Source organism: Musa acuminata, chromosome BXJ1-11, assembly GCF_036884655.1.
Source record: "Musa acuminata AAA Group cultivar baxijiao chromosome BXJ1-11, Cavendish_Baxijiao_AAA, whole genome shotgun sequence".
NCBI classification, from domain to species: Eukaryota; Viridiplantae; Streptophyta; class Magnoliopsida; order Zingiberales; family Musaceae; genus Musa; species Musa acuminata.
The window spans coordinates 885472-905891 of record NC_088337.1 but is presented as its reverse complement, the minus strand read 5'-3'; the positions used below and the strand labels follow the sequence as shown (position 1 = coordinate 905891).

Genomic DNA, 20420 nt, shown 5'->3' with positions numbered 1-20420 from the left:
TTGAGCATTATAAAGTCACGGCGTTTGCTAATTTCTTTATTCTTGAGATACCAAGCACTGATGTCATTGGACACCTTACAAGTATCTGAGCCCTTGATCTAGTCGAACTGCCACCACCATGAACCACAATAGTAATATGATAATGAAACGTACAGATGGTGGCAAAGGTATGGTTTAATGCTGCATATGCTTTGTACTGGTGATGTAGAGTTTTCTTTTGGGATATGGCTTGCAAATAAGGCCTCAGGGATTCTGACTTTTAGTAAATTATAGGGGATAATTTATTTTGCTAAATCTAAATTATTCGAAATTGAATATTATAATCCGATCACTTTAACCTCAAACCTGATCGAATTTTAATTTAAAAGATCAACTCGATTAGAAGCTATCAGATCAACATTGAGGAAGGTCAAGTAGCAGATGACAGACCAGAGATGACCCCTACATGGCTGCTAAAGAAGCTTAGAATGGGATGCAACTTCCCCCATGGAAGATATTGAACCATGTTTGCCTATAAGATCCTTCCATGTCTGTCTTATTTCTCGCTCGAATATATTTTTTAGTATCTGTTCCATTTTCTTGGTATGATGATGAATAATTATAATCACGTATAATATATCATTATTAAATTTTGAAGATAAATTTCATAAATTTTTTTTTTACTACTATTTGATCTTTTAGGTTTTTACAATAAGATTTTGTTTGGTTCATAATAAAAAAGATTTTTGAGAAAAAAATCAATGACAGATTCAAAATTTTTAATTATAGAAGTTTCGAATTCATGTTGAAAATATTAAAATTTTTAGCTTGTTTGTATCTCCAAATATACTTTTAATTTTTTTAGATTTTACATCTTTCTATATATTCTCATTTATTTGATTTTTTTTTTATAGTCAGTAATATTGAAATCTTAAAATCATACTTAACAAAATTATTTTCTATCAAATTTCAAGATCTTTATGACAGAGTACTCGTTATAATTTTTGAAGAAATTGATTAGAAATACTTACTCCAATATTTATCATATATTTTTTTTCACCTTTTGGATTTATTAATCTTCTTTTCCTTTTTAATCAATGTATTCTTGTTGATCATCTTTACCAAATATCATGACCCGAGCCTGTTGGGCTAACTAGCATATCAACTTCGTTTGGTCTAAACCATTGATCAAAATATTTAAGCTGAAGTTGATAATAGTAGATCTTTATAAGTCAATCTTAATCTTGTCACGGGAGTGTTATATTTTATCTCATCTGATTCTAACTATTTCAATTAATCTCATGTGCAAGGTTCTGAAGAGTCAACCGAGAGAGGTGGCCAAGGGCTCTATGGTGGCGGAGGGGCCGCCGCAGCCCGAAGCCGGGAGCAGCGAGGCTCTTGTTGAGCCGCAGCTCTCGCCTACGAAAACGAACATGTTACCATGAATCGACTTCTGTCTTCGTTTACGACTGGAGTCTTTCTGCAACAGATAAAATGGAGTATGTTGATAATTAATTAGTCTTAACATGCAGCAGCAGTACAGTAACAGTAACATTAACAGGACAAGACTTATGAGGAAGTCGGGTGTCTCCTCTCCACCAATATATTTGATGACCAACTGGAGATGGACACAGGAGGATTTCCTAGCAGTGGCAAAGAACTTTCAATGTTCTAATGACTTCATGGTGCAATTCTCCTCCACCACCAATGTTCAGTCTTCATATTTGAAGTTACCACTGTCGTAAACATGCATAAGAAGGATTCGGAAGAGGTAAAATACTTTGGCAATCGACCATGATATGTATCACCTCCTTAAACCCTTCGTTACAAGTAAAAGTCGGATCACGTTGTGGTTACAATTTGGATACACATGTAAGTGTTCGTCACAGTGGAGCACCCGAAAGCCAGCGTTGGACCATCGCAAAGCATTCCTTGGGCTGGTACTCTGGAGCCGTATGACCACCACCCTAGCGAAAAAGACGACTAAGTGAGCACCGTGGATCGTAATACCATCGACAAGTTTGATTCTTCGAATGAAAACATAAGCACTTACTTTGACGGTTGCAAACGTGAGATTATTGGAATACGACCTTGTGAATCTGGGAAGACCGGCGTCGAGGAACAGATGATGTTAATCAGTACAGCGAAGGTGTTGATGGAATGGAAACAACACTACAATACTCGGAGAAGGAAAGCAAACCCTGCAACTTGGCCTTCCACCGACCATGGCCGCCAGTCATCCACAATGGAGAAGTTGAGAGACCTTATCCACGCTTGTGTCCCCAAAAATGGCACAGTCAAGTCATGGTCACCACTGCATGTAAGCTAAAAATAAGTAAATGGCTTACACAGGATGATACGTACATCAGTAAGAACTCTACCTGTATACTAGAGCACGGTAACCTCGGCTGGTCAGAGACAAATGATACTTTATAGAACTTAGGACATCATATGTATAATTGTTTAAGCCGATGTCGCACCTCAACCAAATCTGTACTGAACCCTGTTTGGCAAAACAATCAAACATTCATATGCATAAGCCATTAGTGCACAAAGTTACTTGACCTGAAAGGAGAGTTTGTATCGGACACATACCTCCCTGATGCCGAGAGCCTGTCGAACAGTATCATTGTTTGCCCAGGCGTGGGAAAGTAAATACCAATAATTCTGGCATTCGAGTGAAAATTGTGTTTACACATCCACGAATGGAAACACACAGTTGCATGAAATTTTGCAGGGCTTGGCAAAGATGGATGGATTTTACCCGACACAAAGGATCATTAGTGTTCGACGTAGGGAGCTCGGAAAGTGCTTCGAGTAACCTCCTCCTGTCGGCAGTGATTATGTTGGGCTTCGGGCTTTCAGGGAAGCTGCACTGAGGCTCCAGAATCTGGGCAGCGTTAATCCCACTGAGATCCTGCATGTTCATAATGTTCTCTGTTTACTGGATCAAAAAGAACAAAAAGTATTCTCCATCTAGAGATTTTAACCAAAAAATTTGCTGAAAGAAATGCAGCATCCTCACCTGTTTTACTGAATCCATCCACCTTGCACACTCTGCATTGCTAGGATTCTGATATCTCCCTCCACAACTATTCTTGGTTGACTGAGAAAGAAAACACAGAATTAAGTTATATTTCTGAAATGCATTAGCTTTTCTTTGAAGGAAACATACGATCCATTAATAATACACACTGATAAGGAGTGGCAATGAAAATTTGAAGTCAAAGGTCTCTCACCTCATAAAGTTCGTCAGATATGAAGCCAAACCCATGAGCATAAGCGACTATTGCATCGCCATCATAGTTAGCGTCCGTACAAGGGTTGCCAACGAGGTATCCCTGAAACCATAAGCACTTTGTAATATTAAGGTGGAATATAGTAAATAACATGATATAGCAAATAATAATAATAATAATAATAATAATAATAATAATAATAATAATACAGGCTTTTTATTATGCCAAGGATAGCAAAATTCTATGATAATACAAATTTGGTTTTTGCATAAACTAACAAAGGAAGAATGCAGGATCTTTGGTGGCATGAAAAAACACTGACAATTATTCAAATACTTCCAAATGTTTGTAGAACATATAACCAAATATATATATATATATATATATATATATATATATATATATATAATTTATGGATACTATTTCATAATAATTAAAGGCCATATTTTCTTTGCATCAACAAGGCAAAGTTCAACAGATGATGCCCCTGCACTTGAAAGTCCAGGAAGGATCAATTAAAAGCAAAAAAAAAAAACATAAAGTGTTATTTAACATGTCTTACGAAAATTATATGAAGGAAATATATTATAGATTCAGCAAAGCATGGAAACATAATTAAGATATTGTCATGATGAGTATTCACCTAGAATTACAAAGAATAACATCTTCATCTGAATTACAAAGAATAAGAACTAGTAATGTTGCATGTAAGAACAAAAAATAAAATTCAATAGTGTGTTAAATGGTAATACTCAATAACAAACTAGCCAGCAAGCATTGCAGACCTTGAGGTTTAAGTGCACCCCATATCCAGCTTCATTTCCTGAAACATGGGAAGAATGTTAAGAGGCATCTCGAGGCAAGAACTTTACTTTGACATGGAAATGCTTGAGCTCATGTTTAACCATCCCGGAAGCTCTATCTTCTTCATGGCTTCAGAAGCTTCATTTATATTTGAAGCATCCATGAAAAAATTGTGTTCCCCTATTTCTCTTGGCCCAGAAACAAGACAATCTCTGATGTGCATATATGTATATATTTTTGTATGTGATCCTCCGGGTGATGTTCTTTAGTTGCAAATCAAGCTTCCTATGCGGAAGCTTACCATACACCAAACACTTTTTAACTCTATTGACACTTCAACGGAGACATGGTTAATTGTTATTATGACTTTACATTTAGTGAAAATTGTTAGAGCTAGTCTCAGAAAATTTACCAAAGGATAATTTGACAACCCGACAAAGATAATAAAGCGGAAAGAATAAAAGCGACAAGAACATCATATTTATATGGTTCAGTCAATTAACCTTGACCTACATCCACGACGAAAGAGGAGCAAATCACTACTATAAAAGAGACTATTACAAATGCCTTAGGAAGATGTTGCTAGGCCATAAAACACCCGAAAATACTAAATAAGAAAAATCTCAACTATAAGTCCAAACTATTTAACTTAAACTCAAAACAAACACTTATGTTTTTCTTATGGTGCCACTTGTGGTGCTTTTGACTTCAAAGCCTAGACCCTTATTTATAGTTTAAACAGGAGATACCAAACTTGATTTTCTTGATGTGAGACTATGAGACTTGCCAAACTAACAAATCTCCACATTGGTATGTCCCAACAAAACTTTCTCCACCTTCTTTATAAAAGCCCCAACGGGCAATCACCAACAATGAACACCAACTAAGTCCAAGCACTGCTTGAACTTGTAAACTGGAAGAGGCTTCGTAAGCATATCAGCTGGATTGTCCTTCGTATGAATTTTCTGAACAAGAACCTTTCTCTCAACAATGATATCCCATTTGCATCCAACAATTTTCTTACCCGAAGGCGGCTTCACAAGATCTCAAGTTCTATTCCGATGGAGAGATTCAATTTCTTCATTCATCGCAATCAACCACTTAGCGGAATTATCACAAGAAACTGCATCTGAGTAGGAAGTAGGCTGATCAACTTCACTTACTTCTTCTGCAACAAACAAAGCATATGTAACCAAATTTGCATATCTTTGTGGTGGTCGAATATCTCTCCGTGGTCTATCCTTGGCTATGGAATATTGCTCTTCCTCTGGATCATCCGCATCAGTAGACTCGGGACCATCTACTGGCATTCTTTGAGTAGAAGAGTTCGACTGAAAATAATCAGACCTACCAATCTCAAGCTCCACCCGCTTCTGTGCACTATCATTTGTACAACTAGTAGATTCCTCTTTAGAAGATAACATAGATAATTCATCAAAAGTAACATCTCTACTGATTACAAATTTTGGGGATTTGGGATCAGAACACCATAATCTGTATCCTTTCACCCCAGAAGCATACCCAAGGAAAATGCATTTTTTAGCTTGAGGCTCTAAATTTCCTTCATTTATATGCATGTATGCTGGACACCCAAAAATTTTTAAATCAGAGTAATCAGCAGGAGTACCTGACCAAACTTCCTCTGGAGTTTTAAAGTTAAGTGCTGCAGAAGGAGCACGGTTGACAACGTAACAGGCCATATTAATCGCCTCTGCACAAAAGTCCTTTGTCAACCCTGCATTTGAGATTATACACCTTGCTCTTTCCAAAAGTGTTCTGTTCATACGTTCGACCACACCATTTTGTTGAGGCGTCATCTTAATAGTGCGATGCCGAACGATTCTTTCATTTTTGTAGAATTCATCAAAGTCACCTTCACAAAATTCCATGCAATTATCTGTTCGAAGCCACTTAATCTGTTTACCTATTTGTTTCTCAATCAAGGCCTTCCATTGTTTAAATATTAGAAAAACATCATTTTTATGCTTCAAAAAATAAACCCAAATTTTCCTGGAATAATCATCAATGAAAGTCAACATATACCTGGCACCACCCTTAGATTGAACATGAGCTGGATCCCAAAGGTCTGAATGAATATAGTCAAGAGTACCTTTTGTTTTGTGAACTGCCGGAGAATTGAAGCCGACTCTTTTCTGCTTCCCAAAAATGCAGTGTTTACAAAAATCCAATGGCCCAGTACTCTGTTCGCAAAGTAGACCCCTTTTGCTCAATATACTCAAACATTTTTCGCTCATATGACCAAAACGCATATGCCATAATTTGGTGATGTCGGAATTAGACAATGATGATGACGAGACTGCAACTGAGCTTGTGATAGTAGTTCCCTGCATAATATATAAGCTACCAGACCTACAAGCTTTCGTAACAACAAGAGCATTTCTAGAAACTTTCATAACTCCACTTTCAGCTGTGTATTTACACCCAAGGGCCTTTAGGGTGCCTAAAGAGATGAGATTTTTTTTAAAATCAGGAACATGTCTAACATTAGTGAGCGTCCTTACAATACCATCATGCATTTTAATTCGGATTATTCCTCTACCAATAACATCACATGCTGCATTATTGCCCATCAAAATAATTCCACTATTAAAAGATTCATATGTGGAAAACAAATCTCTACTAGGACACATGTGATAAGAACAACCAGAATCTAAAATCCATTCATTTTTAGACCTCGTCCTATCATCAATAGCAAAGAAAATATTTCCAACATTCTCATCAGTTGCTACGCTAGCTTTAGCGGATTCAATAGTTTTCTCAACAAAATTTTTCTTTTGCTTTAATTTATTTTTCAATTTAAAGCAATCAGATTTAATATGCCCTATTTTATGATAATATATGCACTCCAAATTTCTATGTCTGGATTTAGATCTAGATTTAGATCTACTACTATCAAATTCACTTTTATCTGTTCTCCCCCTAACAACCAGACCTTCCTGATTCTCTCTACTTTCCCCAGTGATATCTCTGTCTATCTGCTCCTTAGATTTTAGTGCAGATTTAATTTCCTGATACGAAATTGTTTCTTTTCCATAAATCATAGTATCATGGAAATGCTTAAAAGATTGGGGAAGAGAACACAAAAGTAATAGGGCTTTATCCTCATCATCAATTTTTGCATCTATATTCTCCAAATCCATAACCAAGAAATCAAACTTATCAAGATGTGAGAGTATAGATGTACCTTCAGTCATCCGAAGCATATACAAACTCTGCTTTAAGTAGAGACGATTCTCTACTGTCCTCTTCATATACAAGGCTTTAAGCTTGTCCCACATGCTCTTAGCCGTAGTCTCCGTAGCTACCTCCCGTAAAACCTAGAGATTTAAAATAATGCTGGATCGGGCCTTCTTATCCATACACGTAATTTCTTCCTTTGATGTATCATCTGGAATGTTCTCAGCTCCTTGTAATGCCAAATCAACTCCGTCTTGAACCAGAATAACCTCCATCTTAAGTTGCAACATGTCGAAGTTGACATTTATGTCGAATTTCTCGAGAACAATCTTTGTTATTGTCATCGTTGCCCAAAGATCTCGAAACCAGGCTCTGATACCAGTTTGTTAGAGCTAGCCCTAGAAAATTTACCAAAGGGTAATTTTGACAACCCGACAAAGACAATAAAGCGGAAAGAATAAAAGCGACAAGAACACCATATTTACATGGTTCGATCAATTAACCTTGACCTACATCCACGGACGAAAGACTACTATAAAAGAGATTATTACAAATGCCTTAGGAAGATGTTCCTAGACCATAAAACACCCGAAAATACTAAACAAGAAAAACCTCAACTATAAGCCCAAACTATTTAACTGAGTATGAACTTAAACCCAAAGCAAACACTTAGGTTTTTCTTATGATGCCACTTGTGGTGCTTTTGACTTCAAAGTCTAGACCCTTATTTATAGTTTAAACAAGAGATACCAAACTTCCTAACGTGGGACTATGAGACTTGTCAAACTAACAAAAAATCTTCTAGATTTTTCAACCATTTCAAAATGAATTATCGTGACACCTGAAGTCATAATCAGTCATCTCATTTTCTCTTGGTGAAAGCATAAACATATGGAACACCAGACTAGCTAATAGGATGAAGTAATCTGCAAATAAACGTAGATTATTCTGAACCAAAATATATTACCATCTGCGATGTACTGGGCAACAACCGGCACAGTGAAACCAGAATACGAATCTCCAGCGATGTAAAGAGGATTTGCAATGAACGATGGGTGATCAACGTACCACTGCAAAAAGTTTTAGTTGACCATATTTTCTTTTAGTTGCTGATTATAGTGCAGAAAAATGTTCCAAATAAAATATATATATACCTTTCTAAGAAATGTATGGACATCTACAGATGATTTTATGTCACTAGTTTTGAGAGCTTGCTTGCAGGTTGTATAAGAGAACCCAGTGCCCACTGGGGAATCAAGAAATATGATGCTAGACACCTGAAGACCCATCCGAACTCACTCAGAGCAAGACAACAAAACAAAACAAAACAAAACAAAACATTTTAGTGTATTAGTGGAAAATTGAAACCTTTGTCCAGCTAGTTGGCTTGTACAACAAAGAGGGAAGAAGGCCTTCGGTGTAGCTGTCTACATCAAATTCTAGAGGACCTGCATGTAACAAAAGGTCAATGCCGAGGCTGTTCTTTGTCAGAAATCAACAAACGCTCTGAAGATGTTTTCCGATTGTACGTTGTGTGAAATTGATCTGAGACTGTAGCTCGTGTACACGATGCAGTATCTATCTATTATACATGAAAATTAGATGACCCAATACGAGACCGTTGAGAATAAGAATGAAATAAAGAAAAATATTTGTATTTGATATGATACTCTCTATTTATATAGATAAGGAGAGGATTTTTAACAGTAATCGGAGAAATCTCGACAGCATCAATTATCATATTCGAAAAAGTAACAAACATATGTTACATCTATAGAAACAACTTGTACGTAATGTCAAGATACTAATACTGCTAACACACACTGTTAACATATCACACATATAACAGCGTGTGAAATGTAGTGTATATTGACTATTCTAACTTTGCCTTATTTTATCTTTACCCAAAATGTAATGCTGCCATCCCAATGATCATTTTGCCTCCAAAACCCTTCCCACATCATTCACAATGACAATGAAGATTCAAGTATTTAAAACCAGCGTTGAATTATATAGCAAAAACCATCTAAATAAATTGGTCTAAGAAAAATTACCCATCTCGTAAATTAATGCAGAGAGACCTGAACACCCCGGGCCTCCAGTTAGCCACAATAGTAGAGGATCATCCTTAGGCTCCCTCTCTGACTTTATGAAGTAGTAGAAAAGCTGCACATCATTGGCTTCATCCACATTCACGTAGCTGAGAAGCATCAATCAAGTGGAAGAAAAGAAAAATGTAAAGATAACATGGTTTTCATTTTTTTTATAGGTTAATATTTCTTCATCATGAATATGCTTGATTAGTTGCCATCATTCTGGGAATGATAACTAGAGTATTCATTTTACTGTGGTTAGATTCGTGTCGGTGTGAAGTGCTGTGGACAGTCGGAGTAATTTGGACCCGCCACTGTTAGCTTACAGTGCTTCTCTCGCTGTTTGTGCCATCTAGTTGCACTTAGCAAGTGGTCGGGATCATCTCTCATTCTCCAACCTCGCTTATGGACTATCATCTTTTCCCTCTTGTTCGCTTCTTCGATTCCATGTTGTCATTCAACAACAAAAAGAAACGAAAGTTTAACTTCTAACTCTTCTTGGCTGACATTTAATGAGTTCAAGAACCAGACACCTAATATGAGTATGTGTATGAAATGTTCAAGGACCTTGTTGATGAGCACGTAAGCAGTTCACACAAATCCAATCGAGGGAGAAAGACGAACTCACCCGGTTTCCAGATAGAACGGCAGGGGCCCATCAAATCCAGGAAGATGGGTAATTACGTCGAGAGATGAAACAAGAGGCCACGGCGACAGGAATAACAGCAGCAGGAAAAGATGAGAAACGCTCCACACAACCTCTTTCGCTCCCTTGTTGATAGTTTCTGTAGCTGCTGCTGCCATGCTTCCTCCCTCGCAAATTCTTGAGAGAGAGTCTCCTCCTATCTCGCAAACTGTCGAAGGGTTGGAACGAGAAGCACAAGTCAGGATGGAGATAGTAGCATGTTTTGTGGTGGGGAGGCGACTACGGAACACACAGTGGATAACATGTAGGGTTAGAACGAGAGCAAGCCAGGTGTGGCACAGGTTGACAATCTTACCAAAGGATCTCAAAGATGATGGAAGACGACAGAGAAGAGTAATGGAATCGTTTTGTCTTTTTGCATTGTCCTCTATTATAACGCTAGTTTCTTGTTACCAATCTCACATAAGATGTAAGTACTATATATACATATATATATATATATATATATATCCCATAATAGAGGAGACCAAATGTAAGAAAGAGGTGATAGCTGTGAGGACCAAGGTAAGGTAGAGTGAGAAGAGGAGGCAACTCATAGGGAAACAAAGCAGTGGATATCCAAATAAAATTTTCCTTCACAATTAGTAAATCCATATTGAACATGTAGATTGGGAAACAAAGCATGAGGTGTTTTTCTTAGTTTCCTAAGAGAAAAAAAAAATAAAATTACTATTTAATATGTGGTAATATTTCCTAGGTGATGGATGAAAGAAACAAAATTAAGCCCATTCATTTGTCTGTTGACATGGTCTACTCAGGAATTTTGTCTTTTCTTAATTTTGGTGCAAACAATAAAATATATGATTGAGTATAGGGTACTTCAATTCCTTTCACTGTTGTGCTTAATGTTGGTAAAGCACAGTGTTACACTGCTATTATGCTTCTTGCCAAATATAATTTACTAATCACACATAAAAACATAAATAGATACACCATATGACCATTTTTCTGTATTTCTTTTTTTTTTAGTAAGCAAATTTGCAGCTTCCTACACACTATGCCTTGTAATTTTTTAACAACAAACTATTGTCAATTAAGGTTTAATATCATTAAAAAATATATATTAAGTTAGAAGGCTAAAATTAGTTAATTAATGATCATATTTAGTAATCTAATTAGTAAGAAAACTTAAGAATAAAAAATCTTCTCCACTTTCCTCTCTCCATCTCTCATTGTTTTCCTTTCTTCTTCGGTTTCTTTCCTCTATTCCTTCCTTTTTTTTTTCTTCTTTTTTTAAATTTTTTTAAGACCTAAATCGATTACGGTGCGAAAAAAAAAATAAAAGATTTACTCTTTTACGATATGACCCGTTTGAGAGAGCATAATCACTCTCGTAGCCATACTCAGCAAACACATCAACGTAGATATGGAGCCTTGAGATTGAGATGGAACATCGTGTAAGATATGCCATCTCAAACTTAGGGGACAACTGCCCCTTCTCGCATCGTTCGAAGTCGCACGAGACAACACTATATGGTACAAGCTCGGAATGACGCCATGCGATGCTTTCCATGTAGGTCGATCAACACTCCCATAAAAGTACAAGTCGACCGCCCGAGGAGTCGACCGCCATCATCATATCACATACGATCGACCCTAGCTCATAGGTATAAAAATCCCAAACCGACATCAGGTAAAAGATATTCATTCTTTCCAAAAAAAAAACTCCGCTCAATACCGACTTAGCCTTCGGAGGGATTAAGTCAAAAAATCTCTCTTCCCGATCTTAACCTGAATGCAGGAATTCGATGATGAAGAAGTAAATCGCTTGCCAAGGAAGAAGACCGACCTTAGGAGACAAGGCCAAAACTTAACCCGACATGACATAGGCTCCCATCCGATATCCAACTGCATGGATGATGTTGCTCATCGGGGGTCGGACCAAACACTTCAACTTTAACACCCTTCTTAAAGTACTATTTATGATTACATTTTTTTAGAAAAAAATATAATAGACGTGGGGTGTGGCATTATAGGATATGCTCCCACTAATATTCTTTAGGTGATACTTGCAATGTGAGAGAGTGGTCTTAAAAGCATCATCTTGATGGAGCATTTACCTCCTCATAGATCCTGATCTCAAGAAGTAATAATAATCTTTAGTAATAATAACCTAGACTTTAGTAGTAATAATGGATGATAGAACGAAGTGAATAGATCTCTTATCGTTACGATTTGGTCTTAGCATGAGAGGTGAAGCAGTGACTGTTCCAAGTTGAGGTTCTGTCGTACGGACCTTTGCGGTATCCACAATTTCATCATCGAACACCAGTAAGAGTGTTGGACTCATCAGTGACTCGCGAGCCAATCTATGGAGACAAGAAAAAGAGGTTGAACGCAAACGGCTCCGATACAAACCCATAAATTACAATAATCGATGAGACATTTCACCGACATTCTCCTCCTTTTCTTCACCACCTCTCGCGTTTGCATCCCCGAGAGCGACGCCGCTCTGCACAAACGAAGAGGATAACAAATACCAGCCTTACAGCAATAAGCACCAGATCAGGTGACGCTCTTCCCCTTCCTTGTCACACCCCTCTCATATCTCAATCCCCCACCAGCAGAATATTCTCGGTCGATCGCCAACGACAAAATTAGATGGGCCTGCTTGCGGAGAATTAGTGCGTTCCTCCTCCTCCTCCTCCGTCTGCCTCACTGCCGCCCGTTCCTGGAAGCTCATGCAGGCTCAGAGTAGCCACGACGTGACAAGAATTGCGAGCGAAACGCGTATCGCCACGGTCGGCGAGGCGCCGCGGAACTCGTCGCCGCCAACGAACTCCATTGCGCCGCCATCGCCGTCGCTTGACGGTAGCCCGGCGCCGGCCGACGACTCCGGATTCTGGCTCGAGGATTTCTGACTGCACCAAAAAGTACACGAAAACAAACATCATACAATTGCATGGGCTTTACGATAACACGAGGCGAATAATGGAGTGATGGCGGTTGTATAAAGTATGGGGAAGCAACCAAAGCAAGGCGCGTTGTATGTGTGACGTCTCTTCATATCTCCCTCCATTTGCTGCTGTCTCACAGCTAAAAGAAGGTAAAGACATGGCATGAAGAGGAGGTGATCAGTCTTACATCAAGCTTAAAACTAAGACGGAGGAGGCGAGGACAATATTCCATGGGTTGCCACTCGTCTATCGACGCCCTTGTCCAGCTAAAATGGCTTGTCCAAATGCAGATGGACTTAAATTTGAGCTCTGTAATGGTAAAGCATTCAACTTGGTTCGGTCTCCATCCGTTTGACTATTTACCTGGCGGTGCTGGGGCAGAAGGTGATGAGGTAGTCGGCGTCGGCGCAGGTGAACGTGGAGGTGGCGTCGTCGAAGGCGTAGCTGTAGGCCTTGGGGCAGGCGTTCTTAAAGAACTGCGAGTAGGACGAGGGCTTGCACGTGTTGGGATTGCCGTAGGCGCCGCTGCAGCAGTACTGCGGCGACCCGAAGGCCTCGCACGCGCTCATGCACGCCACGACCTCGCTCCCCCGGCTGCTCGACCGCGTCGCCACCACCTCCAGGTCCGACGGGCACACCCCGTTGAGGTCCGCTACGCACCCGGTCGAGCCGCAACCGCCGCCAGACCCCCCCTGCGCCACCACCAGCATCGGCAAGTTGTAGCCGTCCACCAGGCTCACGTCGTAGTAGTCCATCCCGCCTCCGCCGCCGCCACCTCCCAGGGTGAACTCCGCCAGCGTGACCGGCGGTGTGGCGCCGCCGCCGGAGCACTCCACCTTGCCGGGCCCGCAGTCCCCGGTCCCGCAGCTGAACCTGCCGGAGGAGTCGGTGGCGCAGAGGGTGCGGGCCCAGAGACGGCCCGACCACCCGGCGGGCGCGTCGAGGCTCTTCGACTGCCCTGTCTCCAGAGCGAATCCCGTCGTCGAAAGCGAAGCATCTCCGGCGTTCGATAGCACGCCCGGCCACACCGTGTAGTCGCAGTTGTTGGTTAACGTGAATTTAGCCGCCGACCACCCTGAAAACCAAACACTTCACCTACTAAATCATAAAACACAGGCAAACGCAGGAAAACACTTCACCATACCTTGAACAAGAAAGAAGACCAAAAGATTCGCAGACAAACTAGCCATGAATCCAGCCATACTCGAGAGCCGCTCGCTATTCCCCTGCTGATGTCGGCAGCTCTACTTCGAGCTCTGCGAGGGAGACGGTAGGCGATGGGGTTATGTGCCGCTGTGAGCCACAAGGATTCGGAGACCCAAGAAGTGAGTTCCCAGAACTGCAAGGATTGAGAGACTCAAAGGAGGAGCTGTATATGATACGACTAAAAAATTGACCAATAATGATATGAAAAATAGTAAACAAAAGTTCAAGATTCTCCTGCGCCATGTGGATGGCAGGGAAGTTTTGGTGAGAGTTCTTTGGCATGTATGATTATAATGCATGGAAACATGAATTATTTTTATATGGGAAAGGTAGGGGCACACCACCTTTTAATTTGGATTAGATGATCCAATCAAGCAATGATATGACTCTTCATTGCAGTAAACACTAGATTTAAGTAGTCCAACTCAAGAAAACTAGAATTCAGCATGTGAGTTCTAAGGATTTCATGATCTGGGCTACAAACCATTTGATGGATGACTCAATATCTATTTGATCCCTTGGAGAATCCAGTTATTGTTCCTGTAGATCATTAAGGTTCCCAGGCCACTGACACCTACAAGAAGCTGTAAGATTCCAACTGCTTGTGATCAAGTACAGGGAATATCAACTATAACCGAGACCCACTGAGAGGTTTGTTCAATCAAATACTGTGACAAAAGAATAAAACTGCCCAACTTTAGAAAAAGATGAGGAAAGCAACATTAGCTGAAGTTTTGTGAAGACAATATGTAGTCCAGAATTCATCACATGCCTTGGGTAGTTGTAATACACATTTAGCATTGCATGATATCTAAGACTAACCATAAAAGGAGAAACCACTTGAGTTGTAATACACATTTAGCATTGCATGATATCTAAGACTCTAACCATAAAAGGAGAAACCACTTGAGTTGTAATACACATTTAGCATTGCATGATATCTAAGACTCTTAACCATAAAAGGAGAAACCACTTGAGTATTGACACCTCCATGTTCTTCACACACTGTCGCCTGTTTGTGCCTACTACACAGTCATGAACATTCTTGTTAACCGTGAACAAGCCTTGTTTGGATTCAATTATAAGATAAAAACTGTCAAAAGCCATGTCAAATGTTCCAACTGCTGCATGATGAATACTGAAAAGAAGCTTTTCTTGTGATAAATACATACTTTTTCTATCAACCAGAGTCTATTGTACTTGGGGGTCATACCAATATGAGAAAACAGATTCCAACAGAGCTGAGTGCCAAAGAGTCATCATCAGCCAAAAAGTTGGGAATTCCACAAAATGGAAAGAATACCTTTGGCAAGGTCTAACCCTGTTTTCTTTGATTGCCAATGTTATCCACACCATTGAGTTGTGATGGCGTAAACTGAAGCTTTGACAGTTTTAAAAGATTATATTTTGTTGCCAAGAGATGACAGCAATAGTAGTAACTTTCTCTCCATCCATCCATCTTTGGAAGTGTTACAGTTACATTTGTCCTGAACAAGATATCGTAGTCAGCTAGAGAATACGATATGTTGAACCATATTCTATGTCAAGGAAGCAATTCTAACTAATATGATGAGTGTGAAAATAAAGCAACAAACTTTTTACAAGAAAAATGTTAGGGGAGGGAGGGAGGGAGAGAGAGAAATGGAGAAAGAGAGAGGCCCCCCTAAAGAAATGATATTTCTTGTTTAACACCACAATCTTCTTTCCTACAGTGGAAAATATAAATAAAAATGAACCTTTATTCAGCCAATGTTTTCTTGGCCAGCGAACATAGAAAACGAATGAGAGGCTTCTTTGCACTGGTTAACATAGCATCATATCCCACCCCACTTTCATCAACCAGAATGCCTTCTCGAATTGATTGTACTCTTCGAACAAGTTTTCGCAGTTCCTGTTGGTAAAGTTGTTAACTACATTTCAGACATGGGCCACCACATTGGATATCAAAGTAAATTTAAAACTCTCTTGAAACTGAATTTATTAGAATGACGTAATACAAAGCTAGATCTCAATGAACATGTCTTGGAGAAGGTAAGTTACATAAAAAGTTTAGCAGAATACAAGAAAGCAGTTTTAAGCAAATTGAGAATATATGGATGGGCAGATGTTTTTTCTTTAATAATTTTGAGTCCAAATGATGTCACTTGTACTTCAGAAAACTTGTACCGATAAACAGACCAAAGAACTATAGACAGCCAGCAGAAAAGCGAGGCGCTCTTTCGTTACGCAAGTCATCTTCCCAGATCTAAATTAGGATTTAGTAACTATATAATTTGTTAAAAGGAGAATTTTAGACAGAAAACCATATATTTCTGGGCTGCAACTTCATATTACAATTTCCTATAATTTATTTTATAGCAGTACGTGAAGTTTACAGGTGCAATTTCCAATAAAAATGACTAATTGAGTTGAGTTCAGCATACTATAAAATGACAAAGGTAAAGCATTATCCTGACAGGCTAATCATGACGATTCAGTGAAGACAAGAATTATAGTGGACAGCATAGCCAAGTAGTCCAACGCCGAATATCATAGTAAATATTAGATTTAAGTGATGCAGATGGTATATAGAAGGTTACTAAATTGTATGGCTGCTCCTTTGCAACTGAGGTATCAAGGCTTTAAGTCATGTAAACAATCTCTATATTTGTAGGAGTTAGGATATACACACTAATTTTCCCAGATTCTGCGTTATCAGATGCTTCATGTACTAGGTCATCCTTGTAGATAGAATAGAAGGGCATTGACAAAAATACACCGAGTTTTCAAAGTTCCACGAGTAATTCAATTCTCTAGAACATTTATGGGAATATGAATGTTCTTTTTGATAGCAAATAAGATTTCTCCAACTGTATGAGGAAACCTCGCTGTTCTGTTGAGGGAAATCCTCCCTCCTAACCTGTATAAATAGGGAGAACATCTCAATGAGGAATACAGCTTCTTCTACGATTTCTATCTTCTTCGTTTAATTCCTTATACTTTTTACTTTTTCTAATTCCCATCATTCATGCATTTAAATTCTTTGTACTTTTTAAATTAGGGAACCAAAGTGAAGTATATATACTATATGCTTAAATAAGAGAAAATAGAATAACATTTCATTGCATAACAAGCAAGTGGGTTGTGTTTCCAAAGAAAATTGTTAAAAGTAGACCTTTAATTTCTCTCTAATTAAGAATTAAGATATTTAACTTCAATAAGCTAATCGTTGTATTAGTTTGAATAAGTATTTGTTTTGAATTTATCAAAGTTCTGCTTGAATTCAAACAAAGGCTATGCCACCTACCAACATAGAATTGCAGCTGGATAAAAAGGACATACATGCAGTGGTTTACCTTGAATGGAACAACTTTCAGATTCTCATTTCTAGCTTCTATCTTATGGTTATATCCATTTGTTCCTATTTTTCCCAAAAATCCCTCCTTATCTTAGTTACTATATATTATTTTAATACATTCTAGTTTATTCTTTTTTAATCTTCACTCGGTTGTAATGATTGTAGTTGCATTGCATAATTGCTGCTATTATATTATGAAATGATATGTTTCTCATACAACTAATATTAACTTAAAAAAAGCATGTCTCCTATCTTCAAGACACCTCCTATACCAAAAACGTCTAACAAAATATCTTCTTTTTTGAAGATACAACACTTAGTGAAACTCAAATTCCCTTTCCAACTCCATCACAGTCTTTGCAAGCAATCCAATTAATTGATTCCAAAAGAAGCATAAGTACAAATTAGACATATTAGGAAAATGAGACGAAGATCAAGAGGAGCTAAAGAAAACCATGTGTTTTTCTAATGAAGTTGCCCTTAACAGAGTTAAATTATGTGAAAGGATTCATGAAGGTGTCAGGAGTGATTTTTCTTTTTAAGCAATCAGGAGTGATTGCTTACAGAAGGCTTGACATTTTAGTTAAAAAACACAAAGCAACAATCCCTCAGAATAAGACTACCATATTATAAGAAGCTGCATGCCAATCAACACTTGACTAGAAAAAAGGAAGACTTCCTATAGATAATGCTACTTTTATTTGTCAGATAATGTAAATGGCAGAATAAAGAAACTTCAAGATTCTATTCTGTACTGAATATATCTATATAAATTTAGAAGGTAGTTATAGTTATACCTGACGATCAAACTCAACATTGTGAATTGAATACACTTCCTTCGTGATTAAAGCATCTTTATCAACAAGGCCATCAAACCACTTGGCAGCTATTTCTGCATGGTTTTCAGATACCTAATTGATATTCCCAATAATATCATGATGTTAGCTCAGAAGTGATAATTATTGCTATAGTGGTCAAAATAACTCAGAAGTTATCTAACCTCAACGGAGGCCCATGTATCATAGACAACCTCTTCCCCATATGTGTCTTCTTCTTCCTCTTCATCGTTTTCATCAGACAATGTCCGTGGACCAGCCAAATCTAGCAATCTATCATTGTCACCATCTTTAGAAGCTTGAACTAGAGCATCCATCAAATCAGGTTGTGCTTGCCGCAAAAGTCGTCCTAAAACATAACAAATGCATTATGAAATAGCCAGCAAAACCATGATTTCCACTGTGTGATCTTTTATGGCATCTAAATGTTCAAAACCTGTAGATAGAAGTTCAGACAAGCTTTTATGTACTATGATCCTCTAAGCACGATTATGGTGTATAAGAAAGATAAAAGCTCCCTATTTGCATGCACCTATGGCACAGGTAAAAACCTCCAAAAGAGGCAAGACACATCAAGGAAAGAGAGCTTTGATATAAAGCTCATTCAGGACAGCAACGAGGAGGAGCTTCTATAAAATTTAGTGTCATTGATCGAGCTAAGATCAACAGGTTGCTGCATTTTTCATTTTCTAATCTATAATTTGGTTTATCCTGATCTTCCCAACCTAAAAAATGAGATTCAAAGGTTTAGAGACAATCAAAAGTTCAAAATGTAGCCCATAATACAGAACGAGATTGATTGAAATTAATGCAGCAAGCAAAATTCTATTTTAACAAATACAACATTCATTGCTAAGTAGGCAAAAGAATATTTCCTATATTGTAGTTCCAAGAGCCAAGAGCAGTAGTTATTCAATGAAATGTTGAACAAAAGAAAACACATGCATTTAAGCTAGTGTATGTATCATAATCTTGTCACAAGGCTGATATTCGATGGTGCACATAATGCTAATAGAAGGTTATAATCTTTTCTTTGCACTTACATATTGTCACACCTGATTAAATAATCTCATTGTCCTTCGGAACATGGTTTTATTCCTTGATGTAAATCGCATGCTAAGAAATTCGTACTGAAAGTCTTAGTATGCACACCTCTTTCTGGTTTGTAATTCAGCAAATTCATGGTCACTGCTTGTTGTGGTTCGCATTCTTCATAACAAATGCTTTGGAAATTTCAGTACCTAAATTTGAATTATCTGTATCTACGCATCTGGTCATAGTCATCCTAATCACATTTTTAATGATCTCAAGAAATCATTTCACGAGATAATGTAACATTGAACCGAGGGGAAAAAAAGTTGCTTTCTTTTCTGTAAAATCAATAACATGACACGCCAAGTAAATTCAAAATACCAATGTAATTGAATTGCCTCCTCCTCCCTTCGCGAACATCAGGACCTAATCTCTGGGAACAACAAAATCCATGTCCCCAGTAAGAACAAGCATCAAACAAGAATTATTTTTGATGAGGAAACATAATAACAAAAGGGCCACAATGTAGCAACACTACCTTCACTAGCATTAGGGCGTCGAAGACCTCACGCTCAAGAGAGGCAATTCTGCAAACAGAAGAATCCGCATATAAAGCAAACAACGGATGAGAACTCGGGCGGGAGGCAGCAAAAGCAAAAACCTAAGCACGCGCTTGATCTGCGGGTTGGAGAAGCTGGCGAGCTCCATGCCCCACTTGACGGCGCGGCGGGCCTCCCGCTTCAGCTCGTTCCGACTCTTCCTGACCGCGGGCGCGTCCGGTTCGCCGTCCCCGTCGCCCTCGGGCGCCTGAGGGGCGAGAGGCCTGAGGGAGCGGGCGACAGAGAAGAAGAGGTGCTGTCGGTGCTTCCCGGAGGAGAAGAGGGAGGAGAGCCGCGGCCATGGCGAGTGCCGCAGCGGCGCTACCGCCACTGCCGCTTGGGCCATGTCCACAATAGCCTTTGCCTTGGGGGGGTGCTCCACGGAACGGCGCTGTAGGATTGGGGTAATATCTACATGATACGATAAGGACGGCTTTAAGATTGACAAATAGGTTGGGGTTGGAACAAGATCCAGCAGCACGATCGGGTTTAGC

General features: G+C 38.9%; 3 protein-coding genes across 4 annotated transcripts; all 3 read right to left on the bottom strand.

The window, feature by feature from the left end:
• Window positions 1-1467: 1467 nt before the first annotated feature.
• LOC135596744 (serine carboxypeptidase-like 7) lies at window positions 1468-10252 on the bottom strand. The gene is made up of 14 exons (XM_065088854.1): window positions 9942-10252; window positions 9275-9420; window positions 8589-8668; window positions 8375-8497; window positions 8188-8290; window positions 4004-4041; window positions 3219-3320; window positions 3005-3085; window positions 2744-2896; window positions 2575-2646; window positions 2361-2482; window positions 2180-2293; window positions 2033-2078; window positions 1468-1946 (listed from the first exon to the last, which is right to left on the bottom strand). The coding sequence occupies exons 1-14, from the start codon at window positions 10115-10117 to the stop codon at window positions 1863-1865; spliced, it is 1440 nt and encodes a 479-aa protein (XP_064944926.1). The 5' UTR covers window positions 10118-10252; the 3' UTR covers window positions 1468-1862.
• Window positions 10253-12331: 2079 nt separating this feature from the next.
• Window positions 12332-14733, bottom strand: LOC103970111 (thaumatin-like protein 1). Of its 2 annotated transcripts, XM_065088849.1 has the most exons (5): window positions 14607-14733; window positions 14061-14255; window positions 13280-13991; window positions 12990-13055; window positions 12332-12880 (listed from the first exon to the last, which is right to left on the bottom strand). In XM_065088849.1, the coding sequence occupies exons 2-5, from the start codon at window positions 14116-14118 to the stop codon at window positions 12709-12711; spliced, it is 1008 nt and encodes a 335-aa protein (XP_064944921.1). In that variant the 5' UTR covers window positions 14119-14255; window positions 14607-14733; the 3' UTR covers window positions 12332-12708. The 2 variants fall into 2 exon arrangements, with proteins under 2 accessions (XP_064944921.1, XP_064944922.1); XM_065088850.1 differs by lacking the exons at window positions 12990-13055; window positions 14607-14733 and having other exon boundaries at window positions 14061-14554.
• A 502-nt stretch (window positions 14734-15235) lies between these two features.
• On the bottom strand, window positions 15236-20327 carry LOC135596743 (uncharacterized). Its single transcript, XM_065088853.1, has 7 exons — window positions 19989-20327; window positions 19866-19914; window positions 19709-19760; window positions 18460-18644; window positions 18257-18370; window positions 15859-16013; window positions 15236-15609 (listed from the first exon to the last, which is right to left on the bottom strand). The coding sequence occupies exons 1-6, from the start codon at window positions 20270-20272 to the stop codon at window positions 15861-15863; spliced, it is 837 nt and encodes a 278-aa protein (XP_064944925.1). The 5' UTR covers window positions 20273-20327; the 3' UTR covers window positions 15236-15609; window positions 15859-15860.
• Window positions 20328-20420: the final 93 nt, after the last annotated feature.

Excerpts from the sequence above, each read along its gene's own strand:
- LOC135596744 (XM_065088854.1), bottom strand. The coding sequence starts at position 10,117 with ATGGCAGCAGCAGCTACAGAAACTATCAACAAGGGAGCGAAAGAGGTT. Across the intron at positions 8,498-8,588 it reads AGCCAACTAGCTGGACAAAG|GTGTCTAGCATCATATTTCT; the intron begins GTTTCAATTTTC and ends ATGGGTCTTCAG. Across the intron at positions 4,042-8,187 it reads TGCCCAGTACATCGCAGATG|GAAATGAAGCTGGATATGGG; the intron begins GTAATATATTTT and ends CCCATGTTTCAG.
- LOC135596743 (XM_065088853.1), bottom strand. The coding sequence starts at position 20,272 with ATGGCCCAAGCGGCAGTGGCGGTAGCGCCGCTGCGGCACTCGCCATGG. Across the intron at positions 19,915-19,988 it reads CAGATCAAGCGCGTGCTTAG|AATTGCCTCTCTTGAGCGTG; the intron begins GTTTTTGCTTTT and ends TTCTGTTTGCAG. Across the intron at positions 19,761-19,865 it reads ACGCCCTAATGCTAGTGAAG|AGATTAGGTCCTGATGTTCG; the intron begins GTAGTGTTGCTA and ends TGTTGTTCCCAG.
- LOC103970111 (XM_065088849.1), bottom strand. The coding sequence starts at position 14,118 with ATGGCTGGATTCATGGCTAGTTTGTCTGCGAATCTTTTGGTCTTCTTT. Across the intron at positions 13,992-14,060 it reads GGTCTTCTTTCTTGTTCAAG|GGTGGTCGGCGGCTAAATTC; the intron begins GTATGGTGAAGT and ends TTTGGTTTTCAG. Across the intron at positions 13,056-13,279 it reads TTCTGCCCCAGCACCGCCAG|CTGTGAGACAGCAGCAAATG; the intron begins GTAAATAGTCAA and ends ACCTTCTTTTAG.